Genomic DNA, 25,084 nt, shown 5'->3' with positions numbered 1-25,084 from the left:
GTTCATGTTTTAAAAAGTTTCTTTATAAACTCCAAGCTGTAGTTTCACACAGAATATAACAGCAAATCTTTGACAGCAGTAAAACTGCACCCTCTGATGGGATCATGGAATTACACGAATTCCTTCTAAATCACTGTTACTGCAAACTGAACGTCCAGCCATTTTCTTAACTGCTTGACATATTGAGGTTCTGAGAAGGGTTGGAGACTGTCCCTGTTGGTGAGAGATATGCCCTTCGACTGATCTCCAGTCACCAATCATCAGACGTTGAAAACAATTGATTGTGGTCTTTTCTTGATGTCCTGCTATGGTTGAAAAATTGACTTACTGGAGGTGAAAGAGCTAAGGACCATATTCACACCCAAATGAAAGTCTGATGTCAAAATTTGAGTATTTATTTAAAATGTAACATCTAGTTTCTGGAGCATTGCTTATTGAGCACATGGCCAAAACAAAAACCCATTGTAGCCCTAACACATTGGTGCATATTAACTGTGGGTGGTGATGCCTAACTCCATACTTGTATTTAAGAGAAAACCAAAACAGCCCATAGGGGTAGGGTTGGTGTCATCTCCAATAATGAACTTGACCTAACATTTAAAATTTTTTTATTTTAAATGTTGAATAATTTTTGTGTATAATGGGTTTGGACAGAACAATGGATCGTTTTGCTGACTTCAGGAACTCAAGACTATGATAACTGAATCTATCTACTGCCAGGTGATAGCTTTAGCCTGTAATGAAAGACCAGAACAACTGGTTTTATTATTACTTTCAAAAACACTGCAGGTGTTCGAATGTAAGAAATGTCCCAAAGATGATACAGGCCAAATCAAGACATTTTAAGATTTTTTAGGGACTTGTTATTTTGTAAATTGTGACTTGTCATATGAATCTCATATGTTTTAATACCAAACAATAATTCATGTATAGTTTCAGAGCCGTTGTGTTAAACTGCAGCAGTATTAACTCACAGTAGGACTCGAGTTGTTGAGAAAAAGTAAACATGTAGGTTTAAACATAACCGACTCATCAGCCTGGCTCAAACTTTGACCCTTTGGTCAATAATCCCCCCCCTCCAGAGGACGGACAGAGAGACATAGACGGACAAACAAAGAAGGACACACTGAGTACTGCTTGATCTGGTTCTGAGGATCTGCTCAGAGGTCTGGATCATGATGGAACCAACATCAAAACCTGCTGCTGTTCTGCTGCTGTTTCTCCTGCACAGCTGTGTGGCAAACCATGGTAATGAACTCCTTTCCTCTTTAAAGTAGGATCAAGGGTATTTGCAATGTGTACAATAACAGTAATATGAATAATTTAGATCAAAATTGTACTTTGGTTTGAATATATGTATGTATATGTATGTATATATGTAGCAATGCATATTGTGTCATTTGAATATGATAAAATCTTCACTGATATTAGAAAGAAAAAAAAGTAGAAAAATGCATTTTGTGGGACCACAGAATGCATTTTTGTGTAAATCCAATCCCAAAAAGTTTCTATTAATCATTTTATATTAATCATCCGTGGGCCACACCACCGGAGGTGATTTTCCTCTGGTGCAGTCTCGGGACAACACCCTACACTCAGCCTACAACTGTTAAGGTTCAAAATATTGGGGATGGAGACAAGAGAAAAAACCACAATAACAACACTGGTCCGGCCGGGTTGAGTCAAACGATGATTTTAATGAACACACGCGTGGGAGATGGACACTGATGCAGACAGCCTCAAAATCTCAAAATGGTGGAGCATTGCTCAAACTTTTATAGCCTCTGGTGCCTCCACCTTATCATAAAAAGCCTAAACATTCACATGCTCTCTCTCACACAGCGCCTGAGCTACGACCTTGGCTCCCTGTTTATCTGCTCCTGCTGAAATGGGGCAGAAAACTCCAGCACACTCTGTTCTCTTCTACTCAGACAAATTAGACAATAACCTTCTGCGAACAGTATTTCTTATAACTCAGCAATATAATGCATCATAAAACAATATCATTCATTCACAACAAGTCAGCAATTTAATGTAATGCAAATCAGTTTAACTAATGTAATAGTTATCAGCTTCTTCTAATTCAGGAGAATAATGCAAACTAAAACTACATAATAATTCACAATCTTTAATTCGGGGTATAACATGGCATAAAATAATATTAGAATCTAACAATTCCCCCTGATGAGGTCATTAGAATAATGACCTCACCAACACCCTTCAATTCAGTGTGGCCGGGTTCATCTCTTCTCACTCCTGAGGTCCTTTGTCCCCCTGAGGGGCGAACCATATGTGGGATGACCTCTGTGTTTGCGCAATTCAGATGCAAGAAAAACTATGATTCCAACAGTAGCAGGTCCAGATGACACTCTCCTTGTCTCCCACTGCTTTCAGCCTTTATTCTATTGCTGCAGCTACCAGTGTCGTCCAGTTGGGTGATCCTCTGCTCTTAATTCTTCAACCTTAGGGGTTAGACAACCCTTCAGTCGTAACACAGATCAGGGGATTATTCTGCCCCGATTTCAAACAACGATCTGTGTATTCTCCAGAAAAAGGAACAGGAAGGTGTCCCCTTTTTGCCCAAAAGCCTCTCGAACTTCGTTGGTCTGGTGTTCCCGGATTTCCGCCAACCCCTTCATGGTTATTGCTGTGTTTATGGGATCCATCCTTTTGTGGTGACTAGCTGGAGCCCAAACGCCATGACCCTTGGACCCAGTTGATGTCTCGGCAGTCACTGTGTCTGACTCTGCTACGGAGGATCCTCGCATCTCTGTGACCTCGTCTGGTGTCTGTTCCTTTCTCTGTAAGAGACAGAAAACCAAAACACCTCTCTTCCTAACCCTAATAATCTAATGTTGTTATCTACTGACCTTCTAGTGATTCAGAATTGGTCTAAACATTCAGAATGTCCCAGGGACTTATTCTAATCATATCTTAACAATATGTATGTATATGTATGTATATATGTAGCAATGCATATTGTGTCATTTGAATATGATAAAATCTTCACTGATATTAGAAAGAAAAAAAAGTAGAAAAATGCATTTTGTGGGACCACAGAATGCATTTTTGTGTAAATCCAATCCCAAAAAGTTTCTATTAATCATTTTATATTAATCATCCGTGGGCCACACCACCGGAGGTGATTTTCCTCTGGTGCAGTCTCGGGACAACACCCTACACTCAGCCTACAACCAAGTGATGGATATTGTTGGTCACCTGGTCAGCCCTGAGGCCATGCTGGCTTACCTGCATTCCCAATTGCGGAACGATAGGCTTTATCGAGTGAGTCGCAATGCTCGCACAAATGAGACACCCAGTTGTTGGTACCATACCACGGCAGGGCACATGGGATGTGAAAAAACTGTGGAGCATATAATGGCTGGCATCTGGGCCAACGTGCGCTGATGGTGTGCATCATGCCCAGAGTGCCAGCTGGTTATTCCAAAAGCACCTTTGCATCTATTACCCTTAATGCAGGTCCCGTTTGAACGTATTCGTATAGACCTCATCAGGCCATTTTACCGGAGTGCATGCGGCTATCACTTTGTATTAGTCCTGGTGGATTATTTTACGTGATACCCGGAAGCGGTGCTGCTGTGCACCATCTCCGTGAGGAGCGTGGCACAAGCACTGTTTCAGGTCATCTCCCTAGTCGGTATTCCTAAGGAAATACTGACTGACCAGGGCACATTGTTCATGTCTCGCACACTAAAGGAACTATACGGATTCCCCAAAAGTTGACTCTGTTCATCTGGATGTAGCGTTGTCTGTGGAAGAAGTGTTTCTTCACTCATCCAAGTGACTGCTTCAGTCTCAGCTGAAGAAACTACACGGATTATTGGGCAAATCTATTCGCACTAGCATCTACCACCCTGGGGCGATCGTGGCTCAAGAGTTGGCAGTTCATCTTGTAATTGGAAGGTTGCCAGTTCGAGCCCCGGCTCCGAGAGTCTCAGTCGTTGTGTCCTTGGGCAAGACCTTCACCCGTTGCCTACTGGTGGTGGTCAGAGGGCCTGGTGGTGCCAGTGTCCGGCAGCCTCACCTCTGTCAGTGCGCCCCAGGGTGGCTGTGGCTACAATGTAGCTTTTGAATGTGTATGTGGATGGGTGGATGACTGAATGTCTAAAGCGCTTTGGGGTCCTTAGGGACTAAGTAAAGTGCTATACAAATACAGGCCATTTACCATTTACCCTCAGAGTGATGGGTTGGTGGATCAGCTGAATAAGACGTTAAAATCATTAAAAACATTAAAATCCATGATATGATCCATAAGTTAATTCACAAGGATAAATGCAATTGGGATTGCTGGTTAGATCCTCTGTTGTTCACAGTGCTGGAGGTGTGCCAGGCCTCCACGGGATTTTCTCCCTTTGAGTTGCTGTGGCACCCCCCGTGGCAGGTAGCCACGGCAGGCAACCACTGGGAGTGCTCAACGTGATTAAAGAAAACTGGGAGGAAGATCCGAGCCCTGCAAAAAATGAAACTCAATACATGCTGGACCTGAGATTAAAGCTTTACTCTTTGGGGTGGCTCTCACGAGAAAATTTACTCCAGGCCCAGCAGCGTCAACAGAGCTTGTACAACAGAACGGCTAGACTCAGGCAATTTTCATCGGGGGGATAAGTGCTTGTATTGCTCCCTTCTTCCAGCTCCAAACTGCTTGCCAAGTGGCAAGCACCCATCATGGTCACACGGTGAGTGGGGGACTTTAACTATAAGGTAGTACGGTTGGACAGGGGAGGAGCCACACAGATTTACCACCTCAACCTCCTTAAAGCCTGGAGAGAGGGTGAAACCACTTCTTTTTTTTTTTTTTTTTTTTTGCCTGTCCCATTTGGTTCTTTAGCCATCAGAATTGTTGTCTGAAGACCAACAAGGATACCCAATGGATTTACTTTGCCAAATGGATCTTCGTGGCATTGCCGTATTGGTCCATTTGGTCGATCTTTGTTTTTATTATTTATTATATTTTATTTTCAGATGTTACAGACGGGACAGACATGAGTGAGGGATAGGAAAGGGAGAAAGAAAGAGGAAGGAAAGGAAAAACAGAAGGGGAGAGGGACAGTGAGAAAGGGGGGGAGAAAAAAAATAAAAATCTCCTGGATCACCTGTTGAGAGAAGAATAGAAGACAAAAAAAACAAAGCAACATACTAAACACAACACCATCGCATTAATCTAGCTAAGTGTAAACAGCAGTATATACTAAATATTCAATGTTGTTGTGCAGCACGCAGGACAGATGTGCTTCGAAGTAGTAGCCAAGAAAGGTGTAATTTAAGTCTACGAGCAGTGAACACCCGTGTGCATACCTGTGTGGATCAGCGTGCTTGTATTCCAAAGGTTTCTCCATGTAACGATCTGCTAGGGAGTGTGGGGGGGGGGGCCACAGCCCCGTCCTCCAGGGTATGAAGCAGGTATGGAGGAGATCAAAACTCCAGACATCCAGAGGCCCCCAGAACACAAGAGACCATGGAAAACCAACAGAGGGGCAGCCGCGCCACTGTCCCAGCAAGAGCTGAGGAGAGTCCCAGATGAGGGTTCACTCAGCAGCCGCGGAGCAGAAGCCAGGGGGAGTTGCAGTGACGCGCCCGTGAGCTCCGCCGGCAGCCAGCTGTGCCTGAGTGACCGAGCCCCAGGCCGAGAGGCCGGGGGCACCCCACCTCCAAAGTGGTCCCGAGCGAGCCCCAGGTTCCAGGCCCCGATAAGCGGCCGCCAAGGAGTGAGCCGGTGTGTACCTGGGCGCCCACCCCCAGACACAAGGAACCACCAACGCACCGACACCTGAGGGAGTCCGCCACCGGCAGGGGAAGTGGTGGTGGGTGGAGATAGGCCTCCAAACCTTGGAGGGCCTGAGGTGTCCCCAGAGAGGTGGTGTCTGATACCCAACCTGACATATAGACACAGACATACAGGCACACACAGACACAAACATCCATTCCCCCCCTCATGCTCTCATATGCACTCACTCCACACTCAACCAACGTGGAGACAGACATAAAGAGACGCTGTACACACGATCACACTCCCCAAGCGTACTCTACAAACCGGGTCTAGGTACCCTTGCCCCTGGAGGGGGGAACTGCACCCAGACCCAGGTGGTGTTACCCTTTTCCCTGCGGTGGGGAGAGGCAGACCACCCCGACTCCGTAGCAGCAGGGAGGCCCCACACTCCAGACCGCAGTCGGACGGCCAACTCCTCCTAGCCCTCCCGCTCCAGCAGGCCGCAGAGAATGGGGGTGGGAGAAGACTCCAAACCTCCCTCCACCCGCTCATTGTAGTGTTGATGCATGTGTGTTCTAAGGTGCAATTAAAACCCAGGAGGGCATGGAGCTACCTGCCAGAGAGCAGCAGGTGAGCACATAGTCCCTCCTGATAGCCCTCAATGTCTAAGTGTATTTAAAATTGAGAGGTGGGCAACGACGCCAGGGGTGAGGTGTACACCCTGATGGTAATATGGACTCCGTGATTAGGGCGTCGGGGGGTTCCCCGGAGGCATCTTCCTTGGGGGGCTCAACCCGGGGTAGCGGTCATGTCCGGTTGGGGGCTCTGTTGGCTCTCGGGTGACTGTTTCCTCGCGGCTGCGTGCAGCGGGGCTAGGGGAGGGTCTGTGCTGACGGACGTGGGTTACTGACCTGGTAGCCTGGCTGCCCCTGGGTGGGTCCGGGATGGGCGTGAGGTTCTGGGGGTGCTCCGTCTCCGGGCTGGGGCCCGGGCCGGGCCTCGGGGGCTTGGGTCCTGGTTGGTGTGTTGCCGGGGTTGTGGGCGGGTGGGTGCATGGGGGCCCAGCCCTGGAGCAGGGTGCCGCCGGTGCGTCGAGCCACCTGGGGGGCTCTTCAACTGGTGGGGGAGATGGTCACATCTGCAGGAGCTTTCCTCTCTTCGGGGACTCTCTCTGCAGGAGGGGGAGATACAGGAGAGGTGGAGGAAGATCTCAGCCTGGGCGTTTACTGTCTTATGTAGTCTGGAAGATGAGTGGATGGTGGGGTGGGTGCAGTTTTCTCTGTGGTGGGGTTGGGTGAACTGTCCCGGGCTCTGTGGGGCCGGGAGGCGCTGCTGCACTGGGCCCCGGTCTGGATGGGCCTGGGCCCCCTTTCCCTGGCGGGTCGCGGAGTGTGGGAGTGCCTACTGGGGTCAGCGGGGGAGCTGGCCCCAGGGAGGGGTTACCTGCCCCTCCCTTCCTTCCCTCCCCATCTCCAGCTGCCTCCCTCTTCCCGCTCCACCACAACCACCCACACATGCAGGGCCTTGGAGTAGGGGTATTTCACCAGGGCGCAGAGGAGGCTACCCCCCCCTCTGTCCCCTTCTGGCTGCCTCTGCCTCAATTTTATCCCACAACTTAGACATTCACATTATTCACACTCTCATTACACATACATATAGGATCTTAGGGGTGGGCACAATCACGGGTGAAACCACTTCTTTGGAGAGCCTGGTGAAGGAGAAAGATGAGTTGGGGCAGGAGGTGCCAAAATCCACCATCCCTGCCTCCGTCCATTGTGACGACCATCTTGCACAGGCCCAGAGAGCGGATGTTGCTGTGTTGCAATGGTGCTTTGCCAATGTGTTCTCCCCCCTCCCCGGCCGTACTTCTCTCATAGAGCACCATTTTGAAACACAGCCTGGCGTGATGGTGTGTTCACGGCCCTACAGGCTGCCGCAACAAAAAAAAAAATTAGTGCAGGAGGAATTTTCTGAGATGCTAAAGCTGGGAGTAATAGGAGGAGTCTCACAGTGGGTGGTATAACCCCATAGTTCTTAAGTGGTTAAGAAAAATGGGTGAATACGGATCTGTGTCGACTATTTTAAGTTGAATGAAGTGTCACGGTTTGATGTGCATCCAATGCCCCGGGTCGACGAACTCTTTGTTGGGCATTGCCCAATTTTTCACACTGGCACTGGAGAAACTTAAGAACTGGCAGATTCACGTGTCTGTCCTGGGGAAAAAAACTGCCTTCTTCACTTTGTACGGTTTGTACCAATTCGTGGGTTGTACCAATCCGTTTGGCTTGTTCAGAGCCCTGGCCACATTCTAGTGCCTCATTGACCGGGTATTGCGGCCACACACTGAATATTCTGACGCCTTCCTGGATGATGTTATCATCTATAGTGACACCTGGGCGGAGCATGTGCAGCGGGTGGCCGCACTCCTGGAGTCCCTGAGGCAGGCGGGGCTCACGGCCAACCCGAAGAAGTGTGCGGTTGGACGGAGGGAGGTACAGTATCTGGGGTACCATTTGGGGGGCTAGCAGATGCGCCCTCAGGTAGAGAAGACAGCGGCGATAACATCATGCCCGTGCTCCAAGACCAAAAAGGAGGTGCGATGGTTTCTGGTTTCAGTGAGCTCGTAAGGCGGCACAGAGGCGGGAAGAACAGGTGTACCTCGCAGGTTAATTGACTGTGTGTCTGCTCTTTTTGATAGTGACAGTCAGGCAGCAGAGGAGTGTGTGGCAACAAGCAAGGAGTGTCTGCGTCCTGAGCTGATCAAGGCTAAAAACCGCAGTTGCATTGCCACAAATAAAATGATTGTTAATCTACCCTTGTTAATCCAACCAGGCGGATCGGCACACTGTGGTGCTGGAGCAGCTGATAGGGGCTGCGGAGGAGTTGGCGCCATGGTTGTTGCATTGCCACAAATAAAAAGGACTGTTAATCCAACCTGACGCCAGTGCGTGCATATGTATGTTCACGGGGTCCTGTGTCACAAATGATAATAATTAATATTCTTGCACCATTTTAGGCTAGTTGAAACTCTTGTGCTAGTAATGTTGGAAAGCCATGTCAACACCTAAAATGAGCTGCTCACAAGTCACTGAATTTCTTCCACAGTCTTTGGTTTCCACATCATTGCTGAACTCTTCTTACATCCTGGAGTGTTTCAGGGCTCATATACAATCTAGGATTAAATTTCTCTGCAGTATCCACTCCTTGTTGTGCCAGCTGATCTGTCTTTTTTATTTATTTATTTATTTTTGTTGAAGGTGAAGACTTTGTCCCACCCACTGTGGCCACGAAACCACACAAACCTATACTGTGCTTGCCCAATTATGGTATAGAATATAATGGGGACCTAAGTGTTACCATAGGAGGTCACACCTGCCTGCCATGGTCATTACCGGAGGTAAAAACCCTCAGTCGGGACAAAGAGTTCATCTCTGAAGTTCAGCTGCAGACCAACAAGTGCCGAAATCCTGACGGTGACTATGAGGGCCCCTGGTGCTATGTCAGGATTGCTGGAAATATAACAATGGACTACTGTGATCTGCAGCTATGTGGTAGAGTACAAACCTACAATCCACTATTAAATAAATCCACCTGTTTACCTGCCCCTTACCTTTTCAATTGTCCACCTGTTTCCTGCAGATGCCCCACTATTAGGGCCTGAGCAAACAACTGTGACCGAAGGCAGGGAGCGCTCCGTCTTAGGTCAGGCCAGGAAAAACCTTTTCAGTCCTCGCACGTTTGGACAAGGAGAGGATGGTGAGTGCACTTAATGGGCAGTGACAGCAAGCATCAGGTAATCCCTGTACCCCAAAAAGCTGAAAGAGAACAATTCAAGAAGCAGGTGATCCATCTAGCCTGTTAATAGTTTTGTTGTGTTTGACCATCTATCAAAGTTTTTATTGACTTCTTGTGCTGTAGATTGTGGACAGCGTCCCCTGTTTGAAAAGAAGAACAAAACAGATGCAAACGAAGCATGCATGCTTTTCAGCAGATGGTGTCGTATCATTCAGGATGATGACGCTGAAGTGGCCTCGGCTCCATGGTAATGACACTAGATAAACATGACTTTAAGGATGATTGACAAAATTGTTCTGGATGTCTGTCAAAACAGATCAGACTCCCATCAGGAGATTATCAAAGTAACATAAGATATACTTAATTTATCCCAAAATTCAGGAGACTGCAGTGCTATAGCACCTAAAACATAAAAACAGTAACATATGCTAGGGGCTCACACACACACAGTGTATCCATGCCCAGTATACTGCTAGCCAATCTTCAGTCCATCAAGAACAAGGGTGATGACCTCAGGGCCAGAGTCAAGTTTCAGAGAGACATTCGGGACCAGTGTTGGTCAAGTTACTTGAAAAAAGTAATCAGTAACTAATTACTGATTACTTCCCCAAAAAAGTAATCCCGTTACTTTACTGATTACTTATTTTCAAAAGTAATTAATTACTTAGTTACTTAGTTACTTTTTAAAAACACGATTTACAACCTGAATAGGTGATAAAGCGATAGATCTCTCAGCCCAATTCTACTTTTTCTACATAATCCATCATACAAAATGTAATCAAATGGAAAAGTCCCTTTTTAAAACTTGTTTTATTAGTTTTAATCTTTTAACTTCATGCATCAAGCAAAAATGTAATTATATGCAACATTCACTGACTGGAAGAAATTTGTTTAATATTTAAACCTGTCACGGGTCTGGGTCCGTTGGACCCAGTATGTGGAGTTTTATGTTTTTGTTATTCCATGTTTGAGGTTATTATGTTTTGGTTTTAGTTGCATCAGGGATTGTTTTCCTGTTCTCTTGTTGTGTTTATGATGATGATTATGATGTTTATTATTTGAGTTTCATGTTTAAGGATTTGTTCTCTGTTGTATCTCACGTTTAGTTTAGTTCAGTTTCCATGTGTCATTCTGTCTGTCTCTCAGTGTCAGGTCTGCGTCTTGGTGTGGTGTTCTCATTTCCTGTTTTATTGTGAAGGTCTGGGTCTCATGTGAGTGTGTTCAGTTTTACCTCTGTCTCGTCTTGTTGATCATTCCCAGCTGTGTCCACCACCTGTGTGTAATTCCCCTGTGTTCTCTGGGTGTATTTAAGTCATGTCCTCCGTTATTGTAGTTGCTGGTCCGTCTGTGTATCTACCATGTCTCACCCGTGTGTTCTCCCTGCTGTCCATCATCATTCTCCTCTGCTCATTCTCATTCAGGTTTGTGCTTTGTAGTTTTAGTTGTTTCCCAGTTTAGTTTAGTTCTCCGTGTTGCCGTTTGCCTCTCCTTTTGTGTTCAATAAATCACCTTTTACACCTTCACGACTGCCTGCGTGTGGATCCTCCTTTTCCTCCTCCACACGGCTCCTCTCACTCGCCGTGACAGTACGGACCAGCCACATATGGATCCAGCGGCAGTCACCCCACCCTGGGAGCTTCAGGAGGCCGCTATCCACTCCGCCTCTGAGTTGGTTTACCGGCTGCTTGAGCATGAGGGAGGAGCGCCTCTTCACTCCGTGGAAGCCGATCTACAACACCTCCTTACCTGTTATCTCTGGCTATTGGACTCACTACACCCACTCGTGCAAGACTTCATCCTTCACGAACTTCACCTACACCCACCAGCCGCTACCGCTTCCCAACCCAGCCGGACGCCGGAGGTTTTGCCCGGCCCGCCGGAGGTTTTGCCCGGCCTGCCGGAGGTTTTGCCCGGCCCGCCGGAGGTGTTGCCCGGGAGGAAGCGACTATCGCGCCGACGGCGCGTCGCCCCACAGCTGGAGAATAGGACTTCGGAACTGCCGGCTGTGGTGAGTGGAAAAGACGCTCCGTCTGTTTCACCAGTTCATGTGACTGTTTGTACCGGGGCTGGGTTTGTTGAGTTAGCTCCCCAGCCAGAAGCTCAGTTAGCTGCCCAGCCGTCACCTCCATCACATTCAGCCTCACTACCCATAGCCCAGTTACAGTCTCAGCCAGACTTAGTAGACACTATGTTACAGTCCATAGCCCAGTCAATAGCTCAGTTGGTAGAAGACTCATCAGCCTTATTATCAGCTCAGCCACCTATTCAGCCATCATCTTCACCAACTCCTCCTGCACAACAAGTTAGCTCCATTCAACCCGAAAAGAACTGTTTTTTTTTTTTTTTTTTTTTTTTTCATCTGTTCATTACAAGCAGGGAACACACTCCACACAGACTTTAACTGGTTCATTTAAGCTGGCCATCTCAGAGACAGTAGCTCCCTCTAGGGCCTCCCCAGAGGCTGGGTGCCAGTCACCAGCCACCTCTGGACCCCTAGAGGTCGAGATGCCAGCACCAGTGGCATCATTAGAGGACTTTACTGAGCCGTCTCAGCCGTCATCCCCTGCTGAGAGCTCCAGTGAGTCCGCCCCTCTGCCCCTGTCCTCTGCTGGAGGACCAGAGGGACCCATTCAGCCGTCAATCTCTGCTGGAGGGCCCGAGGAGCCCGGCCAGCCTCAAGTGTCGTCTGCTGGAGGGCCCGAGGAGCCCGGCCAGCCTCAAGCCACGTCTGCTGGAGGGCCCGAGGAGCCCGTCCAGCCTCAAGCCACGTCTGCTGGAGGGCCCGAGGAGCCCGTCCAGCCTCATGCCACGTCTGCTGGAGGGCCCGAGGAGCCCGTCCAGCCTCATGCCACGTCTGCTGGAGGGCCCGAGGAGCCCGTCCAGCCTCATGCCACGTCTGCTGGAGGGCCCGAGGAGCCCGTCCAGCCTCATGCCACGTCTGCTGGAGGGCCCGAGGAGCCCACCCAGCACCATGCCTCGTTAGCTGAGGGTCCTGGAGGACCCAGCCAGCACGTCCTCACACCTGCTGACAGTCCTGGAGGACCCAGCCAGCACGTCCTCACACCTGCTGACGGTCCTGGAGGACCCAGCCAGCACATCTCTACATCATCACCTGCAGCATTCACGCCACCGCCTGCTGCATTCACATCATCGCCATTCGCATCCCCGCTGCCGTCAGGTTCCGCAGCCGTCCCGCTGCCGTCAGGTTCCGCAGCCGTCCCGCTGCCGTCATCCACGCTTGGTCCAGCTTCAGCCTCCGCTTCAGCTTCGCCTGGTCCAGCCTCCGTGTCTTCATCCATGCTTGGTCCAGCTTCAGCCTCCGCTTCAGCTTCGCCTGGTCCAGCCTCCGTGTCTTCATCCATGCTTGGTCCAGCTTCAGCCTCCGCTTCAGCTTCGCCTGGTCCAGCCTCCGTGTCTTCATCCATGCTTGGTCCAGCTTCAGCCTCCGCTCCGGCTTCGCCTGGTCCAGCCTCCGTGTCTTCATCCATGCTTGGTCCAGCTTCAGCCTCCGCTCCGGCCTCCGTGTCTTCATCCATGCTTGGTCCAGCTTCAGCCTCCGTGTCTTCAGTCTCGTCTGGTCCAGCCTCCGTGTCTTCAGTCTCGTCTGGTCCAGCTTCCGCTTCGGCTTCAGCTCCGCCTTCGTCTGGTCCAGCTTCAGCTCCGCCTTCGTCTGGTCCGGCCTCGTCTGGTCCTGTGGTTGCCACGCCGCCCCGCCTCTGCTGGCCGTTTTCCGGGCCTCTAAGATGGCATCATGGCCTTCGGGGACGGCCTCCGGAAAGAGTTCGTCGCCGCCGCTGGCATTGCGGCCGTCCTCCCGACCTGCTCAGTGGCCGCCACTACCTTCCAAGAGGTCGGTCCCCAGAACTGTTTGCCCGTCGCCGCCGTTGCCGTGTGCACGGTCGGCCCCCAGAACTGTTTGCCCGTCGCCGCCGTTGCTGTGTGCATGGTCGGCCCCCTGACTGTGTTATGGACTGGTGAACAGTCGTGTTTTGGTTCCGGACTCTCGTGCTCCTGGTTTTTGTGTTTCGGGCCCTCCTTCCTGGGCCCCCTCCGCCCGCCCTGGCTTGGTGCTTGTGCTTTTTGTTTGGGGCTGTCAGAAGCCAGCCCTTTGAGGGGGGGTACTGTCACGGGTCTGGGTCCGTTGGACCCAGTATGTGGAGTTTTATGTTTTTGTTATTCCATGTTTGAGGTTATTATGTTTTGGTTTTAGTTGCATCAGGGATTGTTTTCCTGTTCTCTTGTTGTGTTTATGATGATGATTATGATGTTTATTATTTGAGTTTCATGTTTAAGGATTTGTTCTCTGTTGTATCTCACGTTTAGTTTAGTTCAGTTTCCATGTGTCATTCTGTCTGTCTCTCAGTGTCAGGTCTGCGTCTTGGTGTGGTGTTCTCATTTCCTGTTTTATTGTGAAGGTCTGGGTCTCATGTGAGTGTGTTCAGTTTTACCTCTGTCTCGTCTTGTTGATCATTCCCAGCTGTGTCCACCACCTGTGTGTAATTCCCCTGTGTTCTCTGGGTGTATTTAAGTCATGTCCTCCGTTATTGTAGTTGCTGGTCCGTCTGTGTATCTACCATGTCTCACCCGTGTGTTCTCCCTGCTGTCCATCATCATTCTCCTCTGCTCATTCTCATTCAGGTTTGTGCTTTGTAGTTTTAGTTGTTTCCCAGTTTAGTTTAGTTCTCCGTGTTGCCGTTTGCCTCTCCTTTTGTGTTCAATAAATCACCTTTTACACCTTCACGACTGCCTGCGTGTGGATCCTCCTTTTCCTCCTCCACACGGCTCCTCTCACTCGCCGTGACAAAACCTATTTTCTGCACATTCCAGCACATAAATTTTTTTTTTGTGTGTTTACACTCAGTCTTTCAAATAGATGCAAGTAAAACACAGCAGAAAATAAATAAAGTCAAAGACTAGCGGTCCTTTTGCTCTATTTTCACCTGTAAAGCAGGAGCAGGGTAGGCGGAGGTTTACCCTGGTGCAGGTGAGCCGCAGCGGTCAGTGGAAGGATATGGCAGCTCTGTGAATTTCCCATTACGTCGTTGCGCACTCGGTGCTTGCTTGGAAGTTTAGGGGGGTTTTTTTTTCGCTGTAAAAAGAAGTTTTCTTCCCACGCACAATGGACACTAATGTTTTTGTCACTTTTTATGGAATCAAACTTAAAGTAAGGTCAGTACTTCCACGCTTTAAACCCTGCACGCTCATACTCTCTCCCGCACTCAATATATGATCTATTGTTGATCTGCACACAGCTGTTGTCACAAACGTCGCACTTGCTTACGCCACTGTCATGAGACATTCTTGCAAAAAAAAATCACGGTTTTAGTAACGCAGTAACGCAGCGTTCCTACGGGAAAGTAACGGTAATCTAATTACCGTTTTTGCCATAGTAATCCCTTACTTTACTCGTTACTCGAAAAAAGTAATCGGATTACAGTAACGCGTTACAAGTAACGCGTTACTGCCCATCTCTGTTCGGGACTGCATCATCCTCTGCTTCACCGAGTAGTGTTGGGGAATTACGGAATACATGTACTGCCTTTACATATTTAAAATACAAAATATGAGTAACTGTATTCCGTTACAGTTACCGTTTAAAAAAGGTGGTATTTAGAATACAGTTACTTTACTGAAATAAAGGGATTACACGGCGGTATTTTCCTGTTTCATATGTTCGGCTATGCCCTCTCTATTCTAATGCCTGTGTCTCAATCTCGCGGCCCATGTCACCTCTACTTGCAGCCCACATAATGACGTGAAGAAATATTTTAAAAAGATATTCACAAAAATGATTTAATATGAAGGCAATAGGCAGAGTGTTACAGGCATAGCTCTAAAGAATGTAGCCTCATGGACAGTTTAGTCTGTGCTGCAGGGAGAATGGACTGCTATACACGTTATGTGTCTGTGAGCGAGGGAGGGAGAAAAAGGAAAAGTACGAGCTGTCATCGAGCAGAAACGGGAGCTGGAACCATGCAAATATAATAATAACCACTGCAGCCAAAAAAAGTGCCTGACGAGCCCAGTTGTAAGTAAGCTATTAAGACTCGACTGTACACTTTTTTCGTGTTTTTCTCCGAAACAATAAGTTCCGTTGGAGCAGCCTTTCGACGCCTTTCTCTGTCTCTCGCTAGCAAAGTTGACCCACACAACAAAGTAAAGCTAGTTTTTGGCTATGAGCCCGACACCAACCCAACGCATTAGCCAGAGGTCCCTTTACTACGGTTCAGAGCCGGGGACCTGTTTTATATACGTGCAGAATAGTTTTCTATATGAGATCACTGCAAAATGTGCAGCCTTACTGAATGCTCACGCTACTGTTACTCATTTTATATTAAGATTTAAAAATCTTGTCGGTATTGGTATGGCGAGGAACCTTCAGTAAAAGTAATAATTCACACGCAGCAATAGTACATTCATTTAGTTGTAAAAAGCACGATAATATAATAGGTAATCCAAAGTATTCAGAATACGTTACTGTCATTGAGTAACGTAACGGAATATGTTACAAAATACATTTTGGGGCATGTATTCTGTAATCTGTAGTGGAATACATTTTAAAACGAACCTTCCCAACACTGTCACCGAGACATTGCTGAACCTAGCGATACTTTCTCGGTCTACCGAAGAAAAGAAATGAACAGAACAATGGCACCGAGGAAGAAAAGAGATGGTGCGACTGCACAAGCATTTTTCCACTCACAAGCTCTTGCTCACCCAATCTGGAACTTTTGATCGTTAAATGTCACCCTTTCTATCTTCCTCAGGAATTCACTGCGGTCATTGCCTGCACTGTTTATATTCTGTCACACACGGACTCAGACTCGGACTCAGACTTATGTGAACTACATGAGGCTCTCACACAAAAACAAACACTTCACTAGGATACTGCTCTCATTGTTATGGGAGCTATTAACAGAGTAAATCTCAAATGCACATTTCATAACCTTCACCAGCACATCCCCTTCCCCACCAGGGGCACAAGGACATTAGACCAATCCATTCAAAGACTGCTACAAAGCACAGTCTCTGCCGGCATTTGGAAAAGTGGACCACACCATCATCTTCCTCGTGTCTGTTTACAAAGACTAAAGCAGGAAGCACCAATCAGGAGAGAGATTGCATGCTGGATGGATGCACTGGATGACGCAGACTGGAACATGTTTTGGTGCAGCTCTGATGGCATCAACATGTTTACGTAAGTGGTTGTGGGATATATCAGGAAACTAGTGTATGAAGCCGTGGGTGGATAAAAACATCCACGACGCTCTGAGATCGCACACCACTGCCTACAAAGCGGGTCGCATCTCCAGTAATGTGGACCAATACAAGGCTGTTTACAATGTGCGCATGCGTGGTTGCAAAGGCAAAGCGGAGCTACGGGGAAAAACTAGAGTCACAGCTACAACAGTGCGACTCTAGGAGCCAATGGAAGGGACTGCAGAAAATAACAGACTATAAACAGACAGCTGAATGACAGTGATGAATGCTGACGCTTCACTGGCTGATAAGCTGAACACATTTTATATTCGCTTTAATGCTGCAGCAAATAACACAACAAATGGCTGCATGTGTGCAGAGAGGACCAGTAAGGAACAATGCTTTCAACGCTGTTCAGGAGAGTGAACAGCAGCAGGAGAAGATGCAATCCCTGGTTGGGTCCTGAAAGCCTGCACTGACCAGCTAGTACCGGTGTTTACAGTGATCTTAAACCTCTCCCTGGCCCAAGCAGTGGTTCCCATGTACTTCAAACAGTCCATCGTTGTTCCTGTTTTTATGAAACAACAGCCCGCTTGCCACAATGATTATCGTCCAGTAGCACTTAGGGCTGTTCGATTGTCAAGGACCAAGCAGTAAAGCATAAAGGACACAGGTGGTTTTAATTCAAAAAAGGGGTTTTATTGACCCAAAAATATGAAAATATATTTAACAAAGCCAAAACTTAAACAGGCAGACCAATAAAAGAGGTCAACTCAATAGACTAAACTCAAGATAATAATTAACAAAAACCTCAAACAAACATATGATAAACTGACCTGCTGAAATGACACATGGGGAAACTTAAATACTGACTTAGCTAAACCAAATGACACACACGGGGGAAAACAAGATGGCTGCCATATAACCAACTAATACAAAACAATTAAACAAACATGAAACACCCCCCAGGCAATGAAGCATGTGGTGCTATCCAATTAGGCTGTCTCCCAGCCCTTTGCCACACCTTTTACCAGACAGGAGGAGAAGCCAAACCCCAGGTAACTCAAACAAAGAAAGATGTATTAATATAACATAAAACAGAACTTTGACCTTGCAAGGTTAATATGTGTGCACGCCATATAAACATTGGAAGGTGTGATTGAAAAATAAATACATTTAATAAAGAAACAATATTGAACAATAAGTAGAATATATTAAAGTAGTGACTGTAAATTAAACTAACGTGAATCAACTGGTGGTGAGGTGTGGAGCTTACCATGTGTGGCATGCCATCACATCAATATAACAATATATATCAGATGACGATATAAAAACATCTATTGTTTCATTTATCGTTTGTTTCGTGGTGTCGCAAAATAAACTGTTTACAGCAATATTTTTTCATAGTTTGGATGGTCACTGTAGTGGCTATATTACATTCCTTAAAGTTCTCTCTTTCTCTTATATTTAATATAACCACACTACGGACAGACAAGCTCCTGTTTTTATGTGTTGTCATTAGCAACAACGACGGTAAAATCAACGCATGTCCGCTTGTTTATTTTCTACATAAACCTTTCACAATAAAGCTCAAGATCCTGTTGAGGCTTTTCAAAATAAACTGAATCAAGTATGCTTTTATGGATGAGAAGCAAAAAGAGCCGTCAGGTGCTAAAAAATAAACCTTAGACTCAAATGTTAGAACAGGCTTTTCTCCACAGCACTCTGTGTAATAAATACTTACAAAGTAAACGGCGGCTGTTACAACTTATGTCTAAAAATGTAAAGTTTCTTACATCGGTTAAAACACTCGACTCCAGGTAAATGACGCCCAGCTGGAAACAATTCACGCAAATCGAGCTGTCCGAGATTCACAGAATCTACAGAAAATGTGACATTTCTGTAATTTATATTGTTATCGGGACGATAGATGTCTTATATCGGGATATGAGATTTCGGTCATATCGCACAGCCACAGTAGCACTGATATCAACAGTGATGAAGTGTTTTGAGGGACTGGTAAGAGACCACATCACTTCTTCACTTTCTGCCACCATTGACCCACTTAAGTTTGCATACCAGACTAATCTTCCACAGACAATGCCATATCACACCTGCTTCACACATCCCTGAGTCACCTGGACACTGGCAGAGGGAATTATGTTAGGATGCTGTTCATGGACTACAGTTCTGCATTCAAGACAATAATTCCCTTAAAGCTTTTCACCAAGTTGAAGGATCTAGGACTCAGCTCATCACTGTGCCAGTGGATCCTCAAATTCCTTACAGACAGACCAAATCAGTGAGGATGGGAAAACAAGTCTCTCCCTACATCTCATTCAGTACGTGCCTTAAGGCTGTGTTTTAAGCCACCTGCTGTACTCACTGTATACTTACGACCGTGTAGCCACATCAGATACCACCTCCATTGTCAAGTTTGCAGATGACACTGTTGTGTTGGGCCTGATCTCTGACAATATCGAGAAGGCCTACCTGGAGGAGATTATGGACCTGGAGAAGTGGTATCAGGAGAACAACCTCCTGCTTAACCTCAGCAAGACTAAGGAGCTGATTATGGACTTCAGTACAAAGCAGGCAAGGAATTACGAGCCCCTGATCATCAGTGATGCGCCAGTGGAGAGAGTGGACAGCTTCCGGTACCTGGGTGTCTGCATCACTTAGGACCTGTCATGGTCATGTCACATCAACACCCTGTTCAAGAAAGCTCGCCAGCATCTCTTCTTCCCCAGAAGACTTAGAAACTTCCATCTGCTGCTGAGGGTGCTTAACTTCTACTCCTGCACCATCAAGAGCATCCTGATGGGAAACATCTGCACCTGGTATGGGAACAGCACCAAGCAGGACAGACAAGATCTTGAAAGAGTGGTGCGCTCAGCCAAAAGCAAGTGATAAATAAAGCTTTTTCATCATCATCCTCATCATTTGCTCTGAGCTTCCTGACCTGCTGTCTGTCTACACTAAACGTTGCAAGACCAAAGCCAGAAAGATCATGATAGACCTCTCCGATCCCAACAATGAACTTTTCTCACTGTTGAGGTCAATCCTTTAAGGTCAAAACAGAAAGAATGAGGAGGAGCTTCTTCCCCCAGTCTATTTGGGCCCTGAACCAGGGGTAGTCTGGGCTCTTATACATCAAATCGCCGCAGACACTCTGTTTATTTGCACGATTCTTATACTTTCTTTTTTAAATTGTCTATTTGTACATTCTACTTTTTTTATCTTATAATTTACCTTTAACTCTTAGTTTACTCTTTACCTGTTAGGTTAAATTCTTAATTTATTCTTTAAATCTGTTAGATCTTTTTTATGGAACTCTTATTGCCTCTTTTTATGTACATTTTTCAAAGTGTAATTTTTTTTACTGTAAACTACTAAAACATAAAATTTGTAAATTTTGCAAATTTCTTTACTATAGGCATTGCATAACAATAAGCATTTCACTACATGTTGTACTGTGTATGATTGTGAGCGTGACAAATAAAATTGGAATTTGAAAATCAAGTAGCTTCAAAGGTAAATAAAATACCCAAAAGAAAGAGCTGAGGTAGCAAGGAAATAGAAAAAGTGAAGGGCTCTGTTAGGTCTGTGCTTGCAGGCTTCGCTGATTCAAAGACTTACAGTAAGTAACATCAAGCAAATAAATAAAAGTATGAAACAGGGAAGGTTTTCGGTATCTTTTCTTTGTTGTAAAAAAGCTGAGACAGATTTGAAAGTCATGCTGCCGGCCCAGGTTATGATGCAAAGGGTGGACCAGGTCTTCCAGTTATTATGCATAGCCATACGCCACAACCATACTCATTTGGGTGACCTCTGTGTCAGCTGATGGAGGAATCTAAACAGTGGTAAGTGACAAATTAGTAATATGTATACATTCCACAGTGAGCAGTTAAATATTGAGGCCAAAGAAATGTTCTGTTTGCAGGAATATATCTGTGATTACATTCTTCCCCTCACAAATGGTGCAATCCTGACACATTTGTTCTTCCCACGCAAGTTTTTTACACTGTAGATCCAACAGAATCTACAGGCCTCACTCTGCCCATTAGAACTGTAAGAGCAAACATCCAATGAAGATTCTCCTTTGCCAAAAATATACCGAAAAGAAGAAACATCAATAGCTTTTAAATCTTGACAATGTCCTTAGAAAACACACCAAGAAAGAAAAATTGACTCACTACAATTAATAAATAAAAGAAAAAAGGTTGTGGGATCCTGCCAATCAGAAATAAATAAAAGAACCATTAAGATACAAACTGTTTTTGACTCAACTTATATTTCTAACTTAATAAATAATTTTGTTGTTTGCAGGCAGGTGATGCTGTACAAGCGTAGCCCACAGGAGTTTTTGTGTGGAGCCAGTCTGATCAGTGATCAGTGGATCCTCACTGCAGCTCACTGCATCCTTTACCCACCCTGGAACAAGAACTTCACTGTCAGCGATATACTGGGCCGCCTGGGAAAACACAGAAGCACCATGTAAAAAGGCGTGTCTGTCTTAATTATCATTAGTTTCATTTGAAGGCCTGTTGGAATTATGTCATTTTTTTCTAGGTTTGAGCGTGGCATTGAGAAGATTGTGGCAATTGATGAAATCATTGTCCACCCCAAGTACAACTGGAAGGAAAACCTGAACTGTGACATCGCTCTGCTGCACATGAGAAGGCCGGTCACGTTCACTGATAAGATCCATCCTATCTGCCTGCCCAGCAAGCCCGTCGCCAAGTTGTAAGACAAACATTTGCAACCAATTAAAAGTTGACAAGTTCAGACCAAATTCTTTAATTATATTTCCCACCAAATGAAAGGAAACAAGTGAAAATGTGTCTTGAATGGAGAATTGAATTTCCAGTTCTGTCAAGTGATCTGGAGCGTTTTTATGTGGGGGAGACTCTGGGTCCGACATAGAGCTTGCTGGAGAGATTATTTTGTTCATATGGTGTTGAATACTGCTAGAAATATTAATCGGGGAGGTATCAACACAGTTTATTATTGTGCCAAGGACTTTGCTTAAAGTCCTCAGTAAACAACAATTTGATTAAATCAAGTCAGGTCCTCAAACTTGGTCACATAGCTATTTCTCCATAGATATCGATTTTCCTTTCTCCAGTTATCCTGCAGGGGGTTAAAAGATTCTTCAGATCCCACAGATTCCTTCTGTCTTCTTGGAAAGTCTAAAGTAATGCAAAGACTGCGCCAGTAGAGGGTGCTATTAAGAACTGTGGTCAGAGACACTTTGGTTCAGTGAGGTTTATACTATGGATGGTGACAGGCCTTGTGATATACCTGACTGGTATTTTTTCCGGCAGTCTGATGTCTGAAGGCTTTAAGGGCCGAGTTACCGGGTGGGGGAGCCTGAAGGAAAGCTGGAACCCTGCAGTGAGAAATTTAACATCAGTCCTTCAGCAAATCCACCTACCGATAGTGGACCAGAACATCTGCCGCAGCTCCACTTCAGTCAAGATCACAGACAACATGTTCTGTGCTGGTAAAACAAAACAAAAGATTTTCCACATTTGTTCAAGAAAATGCTTGTTTATATTTTATCTTTGGCTTATTTTTGGTCCAACTGTTTGATCCTGAATAAACCCCTGGTGTGCTGAGTGATGCTGCCATCTCATTGGCTGCACTGAATGGAATTTGGCTGTTTCTCTCAGGATGATCCTGCATCTCCTGAAGGTGTCATAGTTTCTCTATAATTACAGTCTCTGGTTGTTTCAGGTTATAAACCAGACGATAACCATCGTGGAGACGCCTGTGAGGGAGACAGCGGCGGACCTTTTGTGATGAAGGTGAGAATCACAATGAAAGAAGAACAAATGATAGATTAAGTCTCCTCTTTACCATTTCTTATCATTAGATAACATCTGGTTTATATCTCAAGCAGCTGTTTAATAAAATATTTGTTAAATAAATTATAAGACCGACGGCACGAGAACACACAGAAGTGAAGGCAGTGTAAGACAGTTGCAGAAGGATACAGTAGCACAGTAAAACACAGTATATTAACACTTAAACAGATTTTCATATGTTCTGTTCAGTGCTTTGTAACATTTAATGTAAATATCACACATATACATTAATTTAATCTGCTAAAAATTCAGGACATTGTTTTAATTAACGCATAGTAATAAAATATGTACACAGTGTGTTACATATAGAATCAAATTAACATTTATATCCAAAATTAATGCTTTCTTGTTTATAAGTTGAACAACAGTGTAATTATCCAAAAAGTTGATTCTGTTCATCTGGATGTAGCGTTTTGTGGGAGAAACGTTTCGTCACTCATCTAAGTGACGTCTTCAGTCTCAGCTGACTGCAGCTTTCCCCAAACTTATAAACAGTACATTTGCATAATGACTGAAACCAGCCCACTGAAGGAACAATGGGCTGGGAGGTCAGTTCCTTAATCTTAATTATGCAAATTCTTATGACCATTGATCAATAACCACTGACCAAAACCCACTGATCAATGGCCATGAGTACCATTCACAGAGAGTTGGGGAATGGCTGCAATCACGATGGTGAAAGATGTACCCTTAGGCCCCCTCTTTCCCTTTTCACGTAAATGGCCTCCTTGACTCCTCGTCTTGATGCATTCTCAATCATCAAGAAGAACAATGTAATTAGACTTTTGTTCCTGACACGTTAAAAATGTTAAACATTTCCTGAAAATCTATCTGGACATTAACAGTATTTTAACAGTATTTTATGGCTTTAATATGTTTTACCACAACCCAAATATATAAAATTACTGAAAATGCAAAATGTTTTTATTAGGAATTACCAATGCTTCGTTTGTGCCAAAGTCATACAGCCATGCTTTCTCCAACTAAATTCAGAGTCACACAGGCCTAGAGACCAGTTTAACTCCATGTCAAAGGTTTCTAGGGGAAAATGTGTGTTCTCTGGGACACCAATGATGATTTGATTCACACAGTTTGTTCAGGATTTATGTGATTTTATTTATCGCTTTAACTCCGTATTCTTTCATGTAGTTGATTATAAATTATTTTTGTGGTCTTTAAAATCACTAGGTTTTGAAAAGTGCCACACAGCACTTTAACATAGTGTTAAAACATATACACTGCACAATCATACACCAGTATTTCACTGGATTGCCTTTAGCTTCGATGACGGCCGACATTCTCTCTGGCATTGTTTCAGTAACGTTATGCAGTTCACGTTCAGGTCACCTACCAAATACCCTTTGGCACCAGAAACCTTCACCCAAAAGGTAGGAACTGAAACTCACTATTCACTAGTGAGGATTCCCAGTTAGTGAGGTTTATTGGGCAAATTTCTTAAACCTACACAGCTGTTTAGTCCCATATGAAACATACTTGTGTTTTTCTTTGGAATGGCCTTTTTTCTGGCAGGATCTTTAAACATAGGGTTCCCAAACCGTTTCGTCAACATCGGCCCAAAACTTCATCAATTTTAATGCCCAAAGTTGAGTTTAAAACTTAAAGACAGATTTGAAGATTCTTCTCATAACAACAATATAACATATTAAAAAGCAGGGTTTTTTGCAAACTCTAGACAGGGGGGATAGTAACAAGAAGTTGAATAACTACGTAATCTTCAGATATGCCTAACTGGCAGCCTAAATCTTCATTTATTTTCTTACAATATAAAGCAATACATACTCACAGTTAAGTGTTATTTGGCATTTTTGCTTAAAAACTGAAAAAGGAGTTAAAATATTTATAGAGTTTTTCGTTCTTTCAGCTCTGAAAAGACTTTTCTACCATTTACAAAAGGTTCAATCTGAGAATTTAGAATAGCTGCCTTTGCAAACAATGAGTCTTATTTTGAAACTGTCTTCCTGTGCAGTACCCGGCAGAGAACCGCTGGTATCAGATCGGCATCGTGTCATGGAGCGAGGGCTGCGATCGCGACGGGAAGTACGGCTTCTACACTCACCTGTTCAGGATGACCAAGTGGATAGGCAAAGTTATCGAAAAGATGCGAGGAAGCGATGATGAGTAGACACAAACCATCGACGTCAATCACTTCACATTCAACCCTGTTAAGCAACATGGCCCCAATAAAGATTGTCGACGTATTGTACCCTGGCCTCTGGTGTTATTCAAGCCTTGGTTTGCAGCAATAAGAGTCAGAGAGTTAAAGTGCCATCAGAGCAGCTTTTATATGAACAAAGATAGAAAATCAAACCGGCAGAAGGAGGTCAAAGTTCGCGCTCAGATACAAACAAGATAGCACAAACAGCAGCAGTCACTACAGTGGCAGGCATGGCCTCATAGTCCATTACTATTCTGATAAACAACATATCCTAAACCAGGATTTACTACACAGACAACACATGTGGGATGTGTT

The 25,084-nt window shown here is 45.3% G+C and overlaps 1 protein-coding gene across 1 annotated transcript; it reads left to right on the top strand.

The window, feature by feature from the left end:
* Positions 1 to 1,060: 1,060 nt before the first annotated feature.
* On the top strand, positions 1,061 to 24,817 carry LOC113015532 (prothrombin-like). The gene is made up of 9 exons (XM_026157532.2): positions 1,061 to 1,248; positions 8,986 to 9,279; positions 9,368 to 9,484; positions 9,647 to 9,770; positions 21,053 to 21,220; positions 21,296 to 21,469; positions 22,051 to 22,229; positions 22,463 to 22,533; positions 24,581 to 24,817. The coding sequence occupies exons 1-9, from the start codon at positions 1,176 to 1,178 to the stop codon at positions 24,734 to 24,736; spliced, it is 1,356 nt and encodes a 451-aa protein (XP_026013317.2). The 5' UTR covers positions 1,061 to 1,175; the 3' UTR covers positions 24,737 to 24,817.
* Positions 24,818 to 25,084: the final 267 nt, after the last annotated feature.

The sequence above is a fragment of the Astatotilapia calliptera genome, chromosome 23, assembly GCF_964374335.1.
Source record: "Astatotilapia calliptera chromosome 23, fAstCal68.1, whole genome shotgun sequence".
Lineage (NCBI taxonomy): Eukaryota > Metazoa > Chordata > Actinopteri > Cichliformes > Cichlidae > Astatotilapia > Astatotilapia calliptera.
This window is presented reverse-complemented; position numbering and strand designations above follow the sequence as displayed.

Excerpts from the sequence above, each read along its gene's own strand:
- LOC113015532 (XM_026157532.2), top strand. The coding sequence starts at position 1,176 with ATGATGGAACCAACATCAAAACCTGCTGCTGTTCTGCTGCTGTTTCTC. Across the intron at positions 1,249-8,985 it reads CAGCTGTGTGGCAAACCATG|GTGAAGACTTTGTCCCACCC; the intron begins GTAATGAACTCC and ends TTTTTGTTGAAG. Across the intron at positions 21,470-22,050 it reads AGCAAGCCCGTCGCCAAGTT|TCTGATGTCTGAAGGCTTTA; the intron begins GTAAGACAAACA and ends TTTTTCCGGCAG.